Genomic DNA, 19,886 nt, shown 5'->3' with positions numbered 1-19,886 from the left:
TGCTGTACATTATGGTAACTGTCAAGGTCGCTCTTTCACGCCTCTCCCTGGAGCTCCGCCCACTCTGCACAATGTTGATGCTGTACATTATGGTGACTGTCGGGGGCGCTCTTCTACGCCTCTCCCCGGAGCTCCGCCCACTCTGCTCAATGTCGGTGCTGTACATTATGATGACTGTCGGGGGCGCTCTTCTTTTACACCTCTCCCCAGAGCTCCATCCACTCTGCACAATGTTGATGCTGTACGTTATGGTGACTGTCGGGGGCGCTCTTTTACGCCTTTTCCTGGAGGTCTGCCCACTCTGCACAATGTCGGTGCTGTACATTATGGTGACTGTCGGGGGCGCTCTTCTTTTACGCCTTTTCCTGGAGCTCCGCCCACTCTGCACAATGTTGGTGATGTACATTATGGTGACTGTCGGGGGTGCTCTTTTACGCCTCTCCCTGGAGCTCCGTCCACTCTGCACAATGTCGGTGCTGTACATTACAGTGACTGTCGGGGGTGCTCTTTTACGCCTCTCCCCTGAGCTCCCTCCACTCTGCACAATGTCGGTGCTGTACATTATGGTGACTGTCGGGGGTGCTCTTCTTTTACGCCTTTTCCTGGAGCTCCGCCCACTCTGCACAATGTTGGTGATGTAAATTATGGTGACTGTCGGGGGCGCTCTTTTTTGCCTTTTCTTGGAGCTCCGCCCACTCTGCACAATTTCGGTGCTGTACATTATAATGACTGTCGGCGGCGCTCTTCTTTTACGCTCTCCACAGAGCTCCGCCCACTCGGCACAATGTCCGTGCTGTACATTATGGTGACTGTCGCGGGTGCTCTTTTACGCCTCTCCCCGGAGCTCCGCCCACTCGGCACAATGTCGGTGCTGTACATTATGGTGACTGTCGGGGGAGCTCTTTTACGCCTCTCCCCAGAGCTCCGCCCACTCTGCACAATGTCGGTGCTGTACATTATGGTGACTGTCGGGGGCGCTCTTTTACGCCTCTCCCCGGAGCTCCCCCCAGTCTTTTATATATTACAAAAAGCCACAATAATAATATGATTTATTAATCAGGAAAAAAGGAATTTTGACCAAATCCATAAACTATAAGGCTGTGTGCCCACTATGTGTTTTTTAAGTGTTTCCACTGCGAAAACTTTTAAAAAACGCTTGGTAGAAGGTCTGCTATGTTCCCCAATGACAATCCGCATGTGCTGTGCACATGCTGCGGAAATTTCCACTGCGGATTGTCATTGCGGAAAAAAAAACGCAGCACTACCAATTATTTTGCGGAATCGCAGCGTTTTCACAGCCATTGACTTGCATTGGGACGCATGCGGATATCATGCAATTCAATGTGCAGATGGTACCCGGGTCTGGAGAAGAGGAGACTCTCTGGGGACCATAGAACCTGTAGTTAAAAAAGAATTAAAATAAAAAAAACCCTTATGCTCACTTTTCCGGCGTCCCCCGGTCTCCTGTGAGCGGTGCTGCGGTCTCCTTGGCTTCCGGCAGTGGTCTGGAAGGACCTTCCGTGGAGGTCATCTAGTCATGTGACAGTCACGCGACCCATCACATGACTGAATGACGTCATGGCAGGTTCTTTTACACCACCGCGAGCCACCGGGGAGCCAGGACGCACCGGAGAGCAGACCGCGGGCCATCAGGTGGGGAGTATAATGTATATTTTTTATGTTATTCTTTTTTTTACAGGTACTACAGTACCCGGGTCCAGATGAGAGTCTCCTGTCCTCCAGACCCGGGTACCATCCGCACGTTGAATCTCTCTATATCCGCATGTACAGATGCAGTGATGCTGATAATATGCGATTCAATGCAAGTCAATGGCAGCGAAAACGCAGCAATTCCGCAAAATAACTAGTAATGCTGTGGAATTTTCCACAATGATAATCCGCAGCGGAAATTTCCGCAGCATGTACACAGCACATGGGGATTATCATTGGGGAACATGGCAGACCTTCTACCAAGCGCTTCTTAAGCGGAATTGCCGCTGCTTAAACGCATAGTGGGCACACAGCCCAACAGTGTAATAAACCCTGTCTGACCTGTGATGCGGCTGCAGGAAACGCCTCAGACTGTCCAGAAAAAGCTGAAGAGGCGACTACACAGCAGAGTGTATGAGGAGGCGGGAGCAGCGCCATCTAGAGGTGGCAGTGCGGAACTGTGTACAGCGCAGGAGACAATGAGGAGCCGGGAGCAGCGCCATCTAGTGATGGCAGTGCGGGACTGTGTACAGCGCAGGAGACAATGAGGAGCCGGGAGCAGCGCCATCCAGTGATGGCAGTGCGGGACTGTGTACAGCGCAGGAGACAATGAGGAGCCGGGAGCAGCGCCATCTAGTGGTGGCAGTGCGGAACTGTGTACAGCGCAGGAGACAATGAGGAGCCGGGAGCAGCGCCATCTAGTGGTGGCAGTGCGGGACTGTGTACAGCGCAGGAGACAATGAGGAGCCGGGAGCAGCGCCATCTAGTGGTGGCAGTGCGGAACTGTGTACAGCGCAGGAGACAATGAGGAGCCGGGAGCAGCACCATCTAGTGGTGGCAGTGCGGGACTGTGTACAGCGCAGGAGACAATGAGGAGCCGGGAGCAGCGCCATCTAGTGGTGGCAGTGCGGGACTGTGTACAGCGCAGGAGACAATGAGGAGCCGGGAGCAGCGCCATCTAGTGGTGGCAGTGCGGAACTGTGTACAGCGCAGGAGACAATGAGGAGCCGGGAGCAGCGCCATCTAGAGGTGGCAGTGCGGAACTGTGTACAGCGCAGGAGACAATGAGGAGCCGGGAGCAGCGCCATCTAGTGGTGGCAGTGCGGAACTGTGTACAGCGCAGGAGACAATGAGGAGGCGGGAGCAGCGCCATCTAGTGGTGGCAGTGCGGAACTGTGTACAGCACAGGAGACAATGAGGAGCCGGGAGCAGCGCCATCTAGTGGTGGCAGTGCGGAACTGTGTACAGCGCAGGAGACAATGAGGAGCCGGGAGCAGCGCCATCTAGTGGTGGCAGTGCGGAACTGTGTACATCGCAGGAGACAATGAGGAGCCGGGAGCAGCGCCATCTAGTGGTGGCAGTGCGGAACTGTGTACAGCGCAGGAGACAATGAGGAGCCGGGAGCAGCGCCATCTAGTGGTGGCAGTGCGGGACTGTGTACAGCGCAGGAGACAATGAGGAGCCGGGAGCAGCGCCATCTAGTGGTGGCAGTGCGGGACTGTGTACAGCGCAGGAGACAATGAGGAGCCGGGAGCAGCGCCATCTAGAGGTGGCAGTGCGGGACTGTGTACAGCGCAGGAGACAATGAGGAGCCGGGAGCAGCGCCATCTAGTGGTGGCAGTGCGGAACTGTGTACAGCGCAGGAGACAATGAGGAGCCGGGAGCAGCGCCATCTAGTGGTGGCAGTGCGGAACTGTGTACAGCGCAGGAGACAATGAGGAGCCGGGAGCAGCGCCATCTAGTGGTGGCAGTGCGGGACTGTGTACAGCGCAGGAGACAATGAGGAGCCGGGAGCAGCGCCATCTAGTGGTGGCAGTGCGGGACTGTGTACAGCGCAGGAGACAATGAGGAGCCGGGAGCAGCGCCATCTAGTGGTGGCAGTGCGGAACTGTGTACAGCGCAGGAGATAATGAGGAGCCGGGAGCAGCGCCATCTAGTGGTGGCAGTGCGGAACTGTGTACAGCGCAGGAGACAATGAGGAGCCGGGAGCAGCGCCATCTAGTGGTGGCAGTGCGGGACTGTGTACAGCGCAGGAGACAATGAGGAGCCGGGAGCAGCGCCATCTAGTGGTGGCAGTGCGGGACTGTGTACAGCGCAGGAGACAATGAGGAGCCGGGAGCAGCGCCATCTAGAGGTGGCAGTGCGGGACTGTGTACAGCGCAGGAGACAATGAGGAGCCGGGAGCAGCGCCATCTAGTGGTGGCAGTGCGGAACTGTGTACAGCGCAGGAGACAATGAGGAGCCGGGAGCAGCGCCATCTAGTGGTGGCAGTGCGGAACTGTGTACAGCGCAGGAGACAATGAGGAGCCGGGAGCAGCGCCATCTAGTGGTGGCAGTGCGGGACTGTGTACAGCGCAGGAGACAATGAGGAGCCGGGAGCAGCGCCATCTAGTGGTGGCAGTGCGGGACTGTGTACAGCGCAGGAGACAATGAGGAGCACAGAACAGCTCCGATGTAGACACCTCAGCACAGCAGCACTGAGCGCTGCTTCCTGCCATCGGCTCAGCGGTGTGTGAAGGCGCCGCCCCTTCCAGTGACATCATCTCTCCGCATGGTCACATGGGTGTGACGTCAACAGAGGTCCTAGGATTCAGCTTCTACCGCACTGGACTGGAAGAGGCCCCGCCCTTTTTGGTGACGTCATCCAATCAGCAGCTTCCATACTTCACGCTGCCTTTCCCCACGTGGCTCCTCCTGTTCCGGTGTGCGGCTCTGCAGGTGCGGCTCTGTGCAGACTCCGCGTTATTCTCTATGCGGATTATTTCTTCCTTCTATATCGCCGCCATACTCTGCAGCGCTGTACACAATTATCACACTCACTATAGTCCTTATTCACACCTGCGATTCCTATTTGTGTCTCTGCAGTGATTGCGGTTTCCTTTTCTCCTCCAGACAGTAATGGCCTCCCCTCTGTACCGGCCGCTGTAATAACTCTCCCTTCTCCCCTGTGACCCCACAAGATAATATTCCCCTCAGAACTCCTCCTATGTGCCCGAAATAGTATTACTGCCCCCTGTGTGCCCCCATATATCAGTAATATCCCCTGTGTGCCCCCATATATCAGTAATGTCCCCTGTGTGCCCCATATATCAGTAATATCCCCTGTGTACCCCCATATATCAGTAATATCCCCTGTGTACCCCCATATATCAGTAATATCCCCTGTGTACCCCCATATATCAGTAATGTCCCCTGTGTGCCCCATATATCAGTAATATCCCCTGTGTACCCCCATATATCAGTAATATCCCCTGTGTACCCCCATATATCAGTAATGTCCCCTGTGTGCCCCATATATCAGTAATATCCCCTGTGTGCCCCCATATATCAGTAATATCCCCTGTGTGCCCCCATATATCAGTAATATCCCCTGTGTGCCCCCATATATCAGTAATATCCCCTGTGTGCCCCCATATATCAGTAATGTCCCCTGTGTGCCCCATATATCAGTAATGTCCCCTGTGTACCCCCATATATCAGTAATGTCCCCTGTGTACCCCCATATATCAGTAATATCCCCTGTGTACCCCCATATATCAGTAATATCCCCTGTGTACCCCCATATATCAGTAATATCCCCTGTGTGCCCCCATATATCAGTAATGTCCCCTGTGTGCCCCATATATCAGTAATGTCCCCTGTGTACCCCCATATATCAGTAATATCCCCTGTGTACCCCCATATATCAGTAATATCCCCTGTGTGCCCCCATATATCAGTAATGTCCCCTGTGTGCCCCATATATCAGTAATGTCCCCTGTGTACCCCCATATATCAGTAATATCCCCTGTGTGCCCCCATATATCAGTAATGTCCCCTGTGTGCCCCATATATCAGTAATATCCCCTGTGTGCCCCATATATCAGTAATGTCCCCTGTGTGCCCCCATATATCAGTAATGTCCCCTGTGTGCCCCCATATATCAGTAATGTCCCCTGTGTGCCCCCATATATCAGTAATGTCCCCTGTGTACCCCCATATATCAGTAATATCCCGTGTGCCCCCATATATCAGTAATGTCCCCTGTGTGCCCCCATATATCAGTAATGTCCCCTGTGTGCCCCCATATATCAGTAATATCCCCTGTGTGCCCCCATATATCAGTAATGTCCCCTGTGTGCCCCCATATATCAGTAATGTCCCCTGTGTGCCCCATATATCAGTAATGTCCCCTGTGTACCCCCATATATCAGTAATATCCCCTGTGTACCCCCATATATCAGTAATATCCCCTGTGTGCCCCCATATGTCAGTAATATCCCCTGTGTGCCCCCATATATCAGTAATGTCCCCTGTGTGCCCCATATATCAGTAATGTCCCCTGTGTACCCCCATATATCAGTAATATCCCCTGTGTACCCCCATATATCAGTAATATCCCCTGTGTACCCCCATATATCAGTAATATCCCCTGTGTGCCCCCATATATCAGTAATGTCCCCTGTGTACCCCCATATATCAGTAATATCCCCTGTGTGCCCCATATATCAGTAATGTCCCCTGTGTGCCCCATATATCAGTAATGTCCCCTGTGTACCCCCATATATCAGTAATATCCCCTGTGTGCCCCCATATATCAGTAATGTCCCCTGTGTGCCCCATATATCAGTAATATCCCCTGTGTGCCCCATATATCAGTAATGTCCCCTGTGTGCCCCCATATATCAGTAATGTCCCCTGTGTGCCCCATATATCAGTAATGTCCCCTGTGTACCCCCATATATCAGTAATATCCCGTGTGCCCCCATATATCAGTAATGTCCCCTGTGTGCCCCCATATATCAGTAATGTCCCCTGTGTGCCCCCATATATCAGTAATATCCCCTGTGTGCCCCCATATATTAGTAATGTCCCCTGTGTGCCCCATATATCAGTAATGTCCCCTGTGTGCCCCCATATATCAGTAATGTCCCCTGTGTGCCCCCATATATCAGTAATGTCCCCTGTGTGCCCCCATATATAAGTAATGTCCCCTGTGTGCCCCATATATCAGTAATATCCCCTGTGTGCCCCCATATATCAGTAATGCCCCCTGTGTGCCCCCATATATCAGTAATGTTCCCTGTATGCCCCCATATATCAGTAATGTCCCGTGTGCCCCCATATATCAGTAATGCCCCCTGTGTGCCCCCATATATCAGTAATGCCCCCTGTGTGCCCCCATATATCAGTAATGCCCCCTGTGTGCCCCCATATATCAGTAATGCCCCCTGTGTGCCCCAATATATCAGTAATGTTCCCTGTGTGCCCCCATATATCAGTAATGTCCCCTGTGTGCCCCCATATATCAGTAATGTACCCTGTGTGCCCCCATATATCAGTAATGCCCCCTGTGTGCCCCCATATATCAGTAATGTACCCTGTGTGCCCCCATATATCAGTAATGCCCCCTGTGTGCCCCCATATATCAGTAATGTCCCCTGTGTGCCCCCATATATCAGTAATGTCCCCTGTGTGCCCCATGTATTAGTAATGCCCCGTGTGCCCCCATGTATTAGTAATGTCGCCTATGTGCCCCCATGTATTAGTAATGTCGCCTATGTGCCCCCATGTATTAGTAATGCCCCCATGTATTAGTAATGCCCCCTGTGTACCCCCATATATCAGTAATGTCCCCTGTGTGCCCCCATGTATTAGTAATGCCCCCATATATCAGTAATGCCCCCTGTGTGCCCCATGTATTAGTAATGCCCCGTGTGCCCCCATGTATTAGTAATGTCGCCTATGTGCCCCCATGTATTAGTAATGCCCCCTGTGTGCCCCCATGTATCAGTAATGCCCCCTGTGTGCCCCATGTATAAGTAATATCCCCTGTGTGCCCCATGTATCAGTAATGCCCCCTGTGTGCCCCCATATATCAGTAATGCCCCCTCTGTGCCCCCATGTATTAGTAATGCCCCCGTGTGCCCCCATGTATTAGTAATGTCGCCTATGTGCCCCCATATATTAGTAATGTCGCCTATGTGCTCCCATATATTAGTAATGCCCCCTGTGTGCCCCAGTATATCAGTAATGTCCCCTGTGTGCCCCCATATATTAGTAATGTCGCCTATGTGCCCCCATATATCAGTAATGCCCCCTGTGTGCCCCCATATATTAGTAATGTCGCCTATGTGCCCCCATAAATTAGTAATGTCGCCTATGTGCTCCCATATATTAGTATATTAGTAATGTCGCCTATGTGCCCCCATTTGTATTATTATTATTTATATAGCGCCATTGATTCCATGGTGCTGTACATAAGAAGGGGTTACATACCAAATACAGATATCGCTTACAGTAAACTAACAATGATAGACGGGTACAGGGGGAGGAGGACCCTGCCCCTGCGGGCTTACATTCTACAGGAACGGGGGAGGAGACTGTCGGTTGGGGGGTTGTAGTCAGGGCTGTGGAGTCGGTAAGCCAAACCTGCGACTCCGACTCCTCAATTTCCCTTACGCCGACTCCCACATATATTGTTTATATTTAAGTGAAAAATTTATTGTAGTATAATGTGAACATCAGACATTTAATCATTTTTTGATACAATAATCAAGATATTTAGATCGAACATAATATATACACACTACTCAAAAAAATAAAGGGAACCCTGAAATAACACATCCTAGATCTGAATGAATGAAATATTCTCATTGAATACTTTGTTCTGTACAAAGTTGACAACAAAATCACACAAAAATCATCAATGGAAATCAAATTTATTAACCAATGGAGGCCTGGATTTGGAGTCACCCCCAAAATTAAAGTGGAAAAACGCACTACAGGCTGATCCAACTTTGATGTAATGTCCTTAAAACAAGTCACAATGAGGCTCAGTATTGTGTGTGGCCTCCATGTGCCTGTATTACCTCCCTACAATGCCTGGGCATGCTCCTGATGAGGTTGCGGATGGTCTCCTGTGGGATCTCCTCCCAGACCTGGACTAAAGCATCCGCCAACTCCTGGACAGTCTGTGGTGCAACGTGATGTTGGTGGATGGAGCGAGACATGATGTCCCAGATGTGCTCAATCGGATTCAGGTCTGGGGAACGGGCGGCCAGTCCATAGCTTCAATGCCTTCATCTTGCAGGAACTGCTGACACACTCCAGCCACATGAGGTCTGGCATTGTCCTGCATTAGGAGAAACCCAGGGCCAACCGCTCCAGCATATGGTCTCACAAGGGGTCTGAGGATCTCATCTCGGTACCTAATGGCAGTCAGGCTACCTCTGGCGAGCACGTGGAGGGCTGTGCGGCCCTCCAAAGAAATGCCACCCCACACCATTACAGACCCACTGCCAAACCGGTCATGCTGAAGGATGTTGCAAGCAGCAGATCGCTCTCCACGGCGTCTCCAGACTCTGTCACGTCTGTCACATGTGCTCAGTGTGAACCTGCTTTCATTTGTGAAGAGCCCAGGGCGCCAATGGCGACTTTGCCAATCCTGGTGTTCTGTGGCAAATGCTAAGTGTCCTGCACGGTGTTGGGCTGTGATCACAACCCCCCATCTGTGGACGTCGGGCCCTCATACCACCCTCATGGATTCGGTTTCTAACCGTTTGTGCAGACACATGCACATTTGTGGCCTGCTGGAGGCAGTCCTGCTGCTGGGTTGTTGCCCTCCTACGGCCCTCTCCACGTCTCCTGGTGTACTGGCCTGTCTTCTGGTAGCGCCTCCAGCCTCTGGACACTACGCTGACAGACACAGCAAACCTTCTTGCCACAGCTCCCATTGATGTGCCATCCTGGATGAGTTGCATTACCTGAGCAACTTCTGTGGGTTGTAGAGTCCGTCTCATGCTATCACGAGTGTGAAAGCACAACCAACATTCAAAAGTGACCCAAACATCAGCCAGAAAGCATTGGTACTGAGATGTGGTCTGTGGTCCCCACCTGCACAACCACTCCTTTATTGAGGGCGACTTGATAATTGCCAATAATTTCCATCTATTGTCTATTTCATTTGTACAACAGCATGTGAAATTGATTGTCAATCAGTGTTGCTTCCTAAGTGAACAGTTTGATTTCACAGAAGTTTGATTTACTTGGAGTTATATTCTGTTGTTTAAGTGTTCACTTTATTTTTTTGAGCAGTGTACTTACCTATATTTCTTCTTTTTTCCCATACTTATCCTCTCGTACCTACAGTTATCCTAACCTAGCTATACTTATCCTTAATTACACTTACCCTTTTTTCTTATTTTTATTGAATTGAAATATATTTAGCCTTTATTATGTATTCTTATCTTTTTTTACCTATACTTTTTTTTTTTTTTAAATATACTTATTGTTTCTTACCTATATTTATCTATAGTTATGCTTTTTTATCAATACTTATCCTTCCCTACCTATACTTATCTTCTTTTTTGTTATTTTCGTTTTTTTTTTACATATACTTATTGTTTCTTACCTATCCTTATACAATATATATTGTGAGGCAGTGACCCGGCTCGTGTACGAGGGACGGTATATCTCCCCCAGAATGTGTACAGAGACCTATTAAAACCATTGGAGTGCATTGCAGTCACAGACACACCTGTGGCTACAATGCAGGAATGAAGGTGAGCATTGACCTAGTCAGGCTATCTGGCTAAGGCAGATTAGTAAAAACCTGACAGGGCCTTCATTTCTGGGAGGAGGTCACAGGAGGCAGTGGGGCGGCCTCCTCCGTCCAACCCGGGTTTTCCAGTGGCTCTTGCCACAGATCCTTTAAAACCCATGCTCTAAGGATTATTGTTGTTCTATGTTGGAACCTGCTAGGAGCACAGCAGGAAACCTCAGCAGGATTGAGGGTGGCTGAACCCATGCCTGGGAACCCTCTGCACCTGTCAGGCTCTGAGCGGCCGGCACAGCCTTTGCCCACGGCAACCATTGTGTATGGACTTTCTGTTAACCCGGCTGCGAACCGGAGGACTTTCTGTTAACCCGTGAGTTGCTGAAATAAAAGCTGTTTATGTTGGACTTGCTTGGGTCACTGCCTCAGTTACTGCACGGTGTGAACACCGCCGCTTTACAATATATATATATATATATATATATATATATATATATATATATATATTCTGAATGATGGGGCCCATCAGACTCTAGATACTTCACTGCCAGGCACCATTATTAGGCATTTAAGTACCGTAGTATCTAGGCAGTCCCATACTATCGAGTACTTGGGGGAGGAGGTCCGTTGAGTCAAACCTTCTTAGATGCCATGTTTGCTTTGGACAGCAGCAAGTGGTTCAGCTGTCAGGGTTTTTGTTGCGGCTGCACCTGTTCACCCCTGCGGTGTACATCTGTTATGGTGCCTAAAAGAGTTAATTTTTTTTAAATCAACTGTTTAACTTGTTAATAATAAAAAGTAATAATCCAGCAAAAAAGAAAAATTAAGACGGCATTTACCAGTCTCGAAGAAACGTCATGTCCTTTATTTCATTTCTAGTTTAAAAGTGGCAAGCATGGAGAGCGGGGAGGAAATAGACGGACAACCGCCGTTTCGCGCTTGTAGCAGCGCTTCTGCGGGTCCTGGTAATCAGGTGACGTAGAGACACTTCCTTTTAAACAGGTGTAAACACATAATACGTCAACAACATTGTTATTATTATTTATTATTATAGCGCCATTCAATCCATTTGAAGGGGATATACAGTACAGACACACCTTCTCATTTAAAGATTTTTCTGTATTTTCATGACTATGAAAATTGTACATTCACACTGAAGGCATCAAAACTATGAATTAACACATGTGGAATTATATACTTAACAAAAAAGTGTGAAACAACTGAAAATATGTCTTATATTCTAGGTTCTTCAAAGTAGCCACCTTTTGCTTTGATGACAGCCTTGCACATTCTAGGCATTCTCTTGATGAGCTACAAGAGGTAGTCACCGGAAATGGTCTTCCAACAATCTTGAAGGAGTTCCCAGCGATGCTTAGCACTTGTTGGCCCTTTTGCCTTCACTCTGCGGTCCAGCTCACCCCAAACCATCTCGATTGGGTTCAGGTCTGGTGACTGTGGAGGCCAGGTCATCTGGCGTAGCACCCCATCACTCTCCTTCTTGGTCAAATAGCCCTTACACAGCCTGGAGGTGTGTTTGGGGTCATTGTCCTGTTAAAAAATAAATGATGGTCCAACTAAACGCAAACCGGATGGAATAGCATGCCGCTGCAAGATGCTGTGGTAGCCATGCTGGCTCAGTATGCCTTCAATTTTGAATAAATCCCCAACAGTGTCACCAGCAAAGCACCCTCACACCATCACACCTCCTCCTCCATGCTTCACGGTGGGAACCAGGCATGTAGAGTCCATCCGTTCACCTTTTCTGCGTCGCACAAAGACATGGTGGTTGGAACCAAAGATCTCAAATTTGAACTCATCAGACCAAAGCACAGATTTCCACTGGTCTAATGTCTATTCCTTGTGTTATTTAGCCCAAGCATGTCTCTTCTGCTTGTTGCCTATCCTTTGCAGTGGTTTCCTAGCCGCTATTTTACCATGAAGGCCTGCTGCACAAAGTCTCATCTTAACAGTTTTTGTAGAGATGTGTCTGCTGCTAGAACTCTGTGTGGCATTGACCTGGTCTCTAATCTGAGCTGCTGTTAACCTGCGATTTCTGAGGCTGGTGACTCGGATAAACTTATCCTCAGGAGCAGAGGTGACTCTTGGTCTTCCTTTCCTGGGGTGGTCCTCATGTGAGCCAGTTTCTTTGTAGCGCTTGATGGTTTTTGCAACTGCACTTGGGGACACTTTCAAAGTTTGCCTAATTTTTCGGACTGACTGACCTTCATTTCTTGAAGTAATGATGGCCACTCGTTTTTCTTTACTTAGCTGCTTTTTTCTTGCCATAATACAAATTCTAACAGTCTATTCAGTAGGACTAGCAGCTGTGTATTCACCAGACTTCTGCACAACACAACTGCTGGTCTCAACCCCATTCATAAGGCAAGAAATCCCACTTATTAAACCTGACAGGGCACACCTGTGAAGTGAAAACCATTTCCGGTGACTACCTCTTGAAGCTCATCAAGAGAATGCCAAGAGTGTGCAAAGCAGTCATCAAAGCAAAAGGTGGCTACTATGAAGAACCTAGAATATAAGACATATTTTCAGTTGTTTCACACTTTTTTGTTAAGTATATAATTCCACATGTGTTAATTCATAGTTTTGATGCCTTCAGTGTGAATGTACAATTTTCATAGTCATGAAAATATAGAAAAATCTTTAAATGAGAAGGTGTGTCCAAACTTTTGGTCTGTACAGTACATAGCACAAACAATTACAATAAATTTTGAACAATACAAGTCGGCGAGTGGTACAGGAGGAGCGAGGACCCTGCCCGCGAGGGCTCACAGTCTACAGGGGATGGGTGAGGATACAGTATGCGGGGGTAGAGCTGGTCGTGCAGCGGTATAGTGGAGCGAGAGTTACTGCAGGCTGCAACATGTTAAAAAAACAAATATAAAATGTTATAAAAACAAAGAAAAATAGGATCAATTGTTTAATCCTAAAGGGCCATTAGCGTTGGATCACAGAATCGACTAAGCTTCTCTTTGCAGAAGTATTTTTTTGTGATTCCCCCCCCCCTCTATCAGGGGATTTAACTATTTCTAACCCGGCAAATTTCAAGACTTTTGAGTCGGCACCATGACAGTCAGTTACATGTTTGATAAACCTCTGTGATCTTTTTTTGTCTCTATAGAATGAAGGCACTCTCTAATCCTAATAAAAAGGGGACAAATAGTTTTATGTGTTTACACCTGTGTCTTTACGTCACCTTATTACCTGGACCCGCAGAAGCGCTGTTACAAACGCGAAACGGCTGTTGTCCGTCTTTTTCCTCCCCGCTCTCCATGCTTGCCACTTTTAAACTAGAAATGAAATAAGGGACATGATGTTTTTTTACGACATTGATGAGTGCCGCCTTCATTTTCTTTTTTGCTGGATTATTACTTTTTGCATTTTGAGCAGAACACCACGTACCCTTGAATTTTGGTATATGTTCATGATAACAGGTGGATCTGTTCAAGTATCAACGAGGTGGTGCAGGAGCCTTTATACTTGAAATAATAAAATGTGTCTTCTGCTTTTTGCATGTTTTTTTCTTTTTACAAGAATTGTTGGCACCAATTTTCTTTTGAAACATTGCTTTTTCCTGGTATTTTTCTTGTAATATAGGAAAGCCTAACACCAGAAATAAGCCCCATAAAACACTGTACATGGAGACTTTGGTATCAAATAATTTCTATCCCCAGTGTTTGTGGAACAAAAAAGCATTTCTAAATGCCTCAAACTTCTGTGTGTGAATCAGACATGAGATCTAACGTGATAGAAGATTACTGTCTGGGGAAGACGGGAAACATTCATATAGACGGCCAGTGGTGATGTAGTCAGTGACTGACTGTGGCCAAATAGGTTTCTAAACCCGTAGTAGAAGATGAAGATGTCTTCCTCATAATGAAGTAGTTAGTAGGGCTGTGGAGTCGGGAGTCCGTGTCCATTTTGGTGGAGTCGGAATCAGTATAACATGGACCGACTCCAACTCCTAAAATAAATAATAAATTGAGTATAGTAGTTCAATGCAGTTTGTAGGGAATATTTTTTCATAAGAATTTGGGAAAGTTATGAAATGTCCTATAAATGTCTGTCCTATTCCTGATCTAAGAGTTTAGACTTCTAGCTGAGAGGAATCTGTGCTACAGTAGTTATCACTTAAACATGAGCCGTGTATGAGAGAGTCGTGGAGTTGGTATCATGGAAATTGAGGAGTTGGAGGTTTGGCTTTCCAACTCCACAGCCCTGGTAGTTAGTTCTCATGTAACGTGTAATGAATATCTTTCACGGGTGTGTCAGATGTGACAGACAGCCGCCCTGCAGTTGGTTGCCGGAGATCTTTGTTTGGCATTACAGGCACCTTCTTATATCTTTTTGACTCTAAGACCCAGCGGCTACCTTCCTGTTGCTAGTTAACACCCTGGCCTGGGTGTATAAATACTTTCACTTTGCAGTAGGGAGGTGCCGGTGATATTCACATGACCTTTTGTGAAGGCTTGGAGCAAGTGCAGTTCTTACTTCCTCTCTGGTGGGAAGAGGACATGTGTGCAATCTCTCTTAAGTCGACTCAAGCTAAGCTACTTCCCCCGTGTCTGTCTCCCCTTGCTGTCTTTGGTGTTAATGGGGAGCGACTAGCGCTCATCCCTTTTTCGTTTCCTAGCCAGACCCTAGCTCTAGAGAGAGACAGTGTTTTAGGTTCCTGTTCGGCGATTGGTGAGCAACCAATATAGGGATGGTAGGGAAGGACAGGGTGAGATCAGATCAGCCTAGGAGGTCTCCATCCTCTCTGTCCTTAGTGTCTGGGCTCCCTTCCCCTGATCTCTTTGTGTTGCACTTTGTCTTTCCTACACTGTGCGTGGCAATATCTCCTGCAGTATTGCTAATGCCGATTCCAGTGGCAGTAAATGAGATGAGAATTAGCGTTATGGACGATGAGTCTATGAGAAACGTATTCAGCTGCAGACTCCGAGGAAGAAACTGCTTGTTGTCTGTGGCCTAAAATATATTGGTTTTATTACTAGATGTAAAGAAGAAAACTAGATACCGTAAAATAATAAATCTCATATGTTTCCCTTATTACACTGGATTTTTATGATATTACATCGGCTCATCATCTTCTCATTCAGGTCTTTACAGTATTGGATACTCTACTGAAGATCCTCTATATGTGATTGAACCATCCAGGATGGACATGGACAGAGACAAGATGGCGGAGAGGATATTACACCTCACCCTAGAGATCCTCTTCCAGGTTACTGGAGAGGTGAGAGATTCTGATGACGTCACATTACATCATTCTTATCTATGGGAATAACAGATGGACAGAACTGGAGAGGTGAGGACTCTGGAAATGTCTGTAGTGAGATTTATTAATGTGTCTCTCCATAACCAGGATTACACAGTAGTGAAGAAGACCTCTAGTGAGCGCTGTCAGGACCCTGTGTCTGAGGGATGGGGAAGACCCCTGAGCCCAATCACAGGACCTCAGTCTCACTTCCTGATACATGAGGACATCAATGACCAGAAGATCCTAGAACTCACCTACAAGATGATTGAGCTGCTGACTGGAGAGGTGACACTGCTGGGAATGCTGGGACATTATACAGTAACACTATGGAGGGATCGGGGGGATGACTGTATCATTGTATGTGTCAGGTTCCTATAAGGTGTCAGGATGTCGCTGTCTATTTCTCCATGGAGGAGTGGGAGTATTTAGAAGGTCACAAAGATCTGTACAAGGACGTCATGATGGAGGTTCCCCAGCCCCTCACATCACCAGGTCATAGACCGGACTAAATACACATGGCCTATAATTATCTGTATGAAAGGAATGAATTCAGTCCCTGTATGTGTTTCCTCCAGATCCATCCAGTAAGAGGACAACACCAGAGAGATGTCCCCGTCCTCTTCTTCCACAGGACTGTAAGCAAGAAGATCCCAATGTTCCTCAGGATCATCAGGTAGATGGAGAGAAGGTGTCATGAGATCTCCCCTATGATGTGTAGACGGCTGTGAAGGTCTTGTGCTCAGTCGTGTTTTGTCCCCCAGTATTATATGTTTTATACTTGTGTAATGAGAACGGTGGAGATGGCAGGATTAGAGCTGATCATACATGTGACTTCTCCATCTGTCTGTGACTTATATATTTGTTTCAGGGTGAAGATCTGACCCATATTAATATTACAGAGACATATGTGAGGGGTGATGAGCGGTGTAAGGAGGAGATTCCTACATATGACTACCCAGGTGAGTAGTGACCACTTAATGCAGAGAAGTCACAGATTCTTCTCAGTCACCGGCTGTGGCTGCTTTATCGGTGGTGTAGTCCGGCCGTATCACAATCGTGTGATCACCATTTTGCTGCTGGAGCATAACATTCTCCTCCACCCAAAAATGTACAGATAATTTTGTGAAATTGTGAAAGCCCTTTTCTATAGAACTTACAACCTGGAGGATCCACTTACCCTCTGGTAGTAGAAGATACTTCTGGTAGTAGAAGATACTAATTCTCACCTGCCCATGTCTGTAAACTACAAAACCAAAAGGCAGCGTACGTTGAATGTGCTGACGACTTTTACGATCAGCAACATTAAATGTGCAGTGAGGGCCAAGACTTAATTTCTGTACAACGGAGTTTCCCTTTATCTCAACTTTTCAAACTATCTTCAAACAGGATCTTGATAAACTACATAAATAACATTACACCTGTGCCATGATATGTCTCTAAGCTGTGCGTGGCTGATGGCTGTAATATACATCTATTCACGCCTGCAGGAGATGTGGTGGCATGGCTCCAGCCCTGGTTTCATGGATTCACTCCACGTCATGAATTCCATTATTTTTTTGATCCTAAGGAATTCAGATTACTGTACAATCTCTCCTGAAATGGGGGCACTAATACTTTCTCTACTCTTCTGGTCAGGACTCATCATACCTCCAATGGTCCGCCATAAATGAGTGCAACTCCGGTTTAGTGTTGGAGCTCTCCCTCATACATATGTTGTTGTTGGGGATGTAACAGAGAAAAAATTTTTTTTTTTTGCACATTCTGTATGATAGTTTGATTGTGGTGGGATTGGTCTGACACCCTAGCTCTACATTATTATAAAAAGTTTTCTTTCAATGTCTTATATTTCTTCTGGAAACTCATCTGACAAAATATTGGCCCTTACAATAGTTTTGATTGCCAAGAGCCACCGAGCCCCATACTCCGTTATACCAGGGAGGTGTCACCATTAGTTACTCATTTTTCTCTGATGAAGACTGTTGAGTTTGATCATTTCAGTAGATGTGTTATTGACTATACTCACAGTTTTGACTACAGTAGCTGGGGCCCAAAATATTCTGATTTAATTACTTCTTGCAGTGGATTGACTGATATAGATTTTGAGGTTATATTAATGCTGAAATGTCTAACATTAGATGTGCCCTTGTTTATGGACATATAGAAATAATGGCTTCTCCAAATGTCTCCATGGGTTCCAGGCGACCGGAGTGTCCCACCTGGAAACCCCAAACAACATATCCATGGGGCCAGGCAACTTGATCATCCCAACCTGGTCTCCCCAAATGTATCCATGTCTCTCAGATGGTCAATGGAGCAGATCTGTATCTTTCCAATTAGGGCCTAATACCCTTAGGCCGGAATCATGTAGAATCCAAATGTGTGTCTCTTTTGATGGAGCAGCCATGCTATCCATTTTCTGTCCTGAAGGATGTCTCTCATTCTCCTTGTAAAGTATTTCTGATTCTCCTTGATCTAGCTTGCCGCACTAAAGACATCCCTGTTTATATTTACATCTGTGTAAGGTCATAAGGTCATCAGTCAGAAGTAAAGGTGCAGGTCTCACTCAGGTCTCATTGTTTGAGCTAATCAATTTACATAGCTGGTATCATAGGGGGGTATTGTAAATAAACATCTACCTGGCTTTTAGTACAGTATGTCATTAGCATATTAACAGACATCATTGTTTCCAAAGGAAGAGAAGTCAATATTCAGTTTTATACAAATAATCGTATGTCCTTCTTGACCACTCACAGAAATACACATACATTCACAAGTCAACACAAAGATAATAGTGTATTTCTCTTGGCTTAACAAATCTAATCGTCTGGCTGATTAAGATTGTAAGCTGTATGGTCACATAGGGTGAGATGCTTTCCAGTTGACTGAGGCAGGGATCAGATTACTCCAACTGGACAACACCCACCCACACTGCCAGACTGGATGGGCAGAACCTGCGCCTCCCAGAACTTCTGGTTCCGACGTTTCCTCCATCGCCAGCACCGCCTGCAGAAAGAATAACTGTAGGTAGTGATTCACTGCACACTCCTTTTGGCATGCAAACAGTTTTTTTCACGTAGAGTAATTCAGACATAAAAAGGTGAAGGGATATGTAACAGAAATAATTTTTAACGTTTTGATCCTGCCAGAGTCTTATTCATAATGTTGCTTTGAAAAATAGAAACCATTCATAAATGTCAAGACTAAAGGTGCATCTCACAAAATTAGAATATCTTCGAAAAGTTAATTTATTTTAGTTCTTTAATACAAAAAGTGAAACTCCTATATTATATAGAGTCATTACAGACAGAGTGATCTATTTCACGTGTTTATTTCTGTTAATGTTGATGATTATGGCTTACAGCCAAGGAAAACACAAAAGTCATTATCTCAGTAAATTAGCATAATTAACAAAAAACAACTGCAAAGGCTTCTTAATCATTTAAAAAGGTCCCTTAGTCTGTTTCAGTAGGCTCCACAATTATTGGGAAGACTGCTGAGTTGACAGATGTCCAGAAGGCAGTCACTGACACACTCCACAAGGTCCCAGAGTCTGGAGGAAGAGTGGAGAGGCCACAATCCAAGCTGCTGGAGGTCTAGTGTGAAGTCTCCACAATCAGTGATGGTTTGGGGAGCCATGTCATCTGCTGGTGTAGGTCCACTGTGTTTTATCAAGACCAAAGTCAGCGCAGCCGTCTACCAGGACATTTTACAGCACTTCATGCTTCCCTCTGCCGACAAGCTTTATGGAGATGGAAATGTCATTCTCCAGCAGGACTTGGCCCCTGTCCACACTGCCAAAAGTACCAATACCTGGTTTACACACAACAGGATCACTGAGCTTGATTGGCAACAAACTCGCCTGACCTTAACCCCATAGAGAATCTATTATAGAGAATCTATGGGGTATTATCAAGAGGAAGATGAGAGACCCCAGACCCAACAATGCAGACGAGCTGAAGGCTGCTATCAAAGCCACCTGGGCTTCCATAACCCCTCAGCAGTGCCACAAGCTGATCGCCTCCATGCCACATTGCCGCATTGATGCAGTAATTGATGCAAAAGGAGCCCCGACCAAGTATTGAGTGCATTTACTGAACATGCATTTCAGTAGGACATTTCAGATTTTAAAAACATTTTTCAAGCTGTTGTTATAAAGTATTCTAATTTACTGAGATAATGACTTTTGTGTTTTCATTGGCTGTAAGCCATAATCATCAACATTAACAGAAATAAACACTTGAAATAGATCACTCTGTGTGTAATGACTCTATATAATGGATCCCTCTGTGTGTAATCACTCTATATAATAGATCCCTCTGTGTGTAATGACTATATAATAGATCCCTCTGTGTGTAATGACTC

General features: G+C 46.7%; 1 protein-coding gene across 1 annotated transcript; it reads left to right on the top strand.

Moving 5' to 3' along the window:
* The first annotated feature begins 4,303 nt into the window (after positions 1-4,303).
* On the top strand, positions 4,304-16,918 carry LOC141191718 (gastrula zinc finger protein XlCGF66.1-like). The gene is made up of 7 exons (XM_073661655.1): positions 4,304-4,428; positions 15,364-15,500; positions 15,630-15,809; positions 15,893-16,016; positions 16,100-16,197; positions 16,393-16,483; positions 16,911-16,918. The coding sequence occupies exons 2-7, from the start codon at positions 15,423-15,425 to the stop codon at positions 16,916-16,918; spliced, it is 579 nt and encodes a 192-aa protein (XP_073517756.1). The 5' UTR covers positions 4,304-4,428; positions 15,364-15,422.
* The last annotated feature ends 2,968 nt before the right edge of the window (positions 16,919-19,886 follow it).

This window comes from Phyllobates terribilis, unplaced genomic scaffold (genome assembly GCF_046119375.1).
Source record: "Phyllobates terribilis strain yellow unplaced genomic scaffold, ASM4611937v1 Scaffold_51__1_contigs__length_9155689, whole genome shotgun sequence".
Classification (NCBI taxonomy): Eukaryota; Metazoa; Chordata; class Amphibia; order Anura; family Dendrobatidae; genus Phyllobates; species Phyllobates terribilis.
This window is presented reverse-complemented; position numbering and strand designations above follow the sequence as displayed.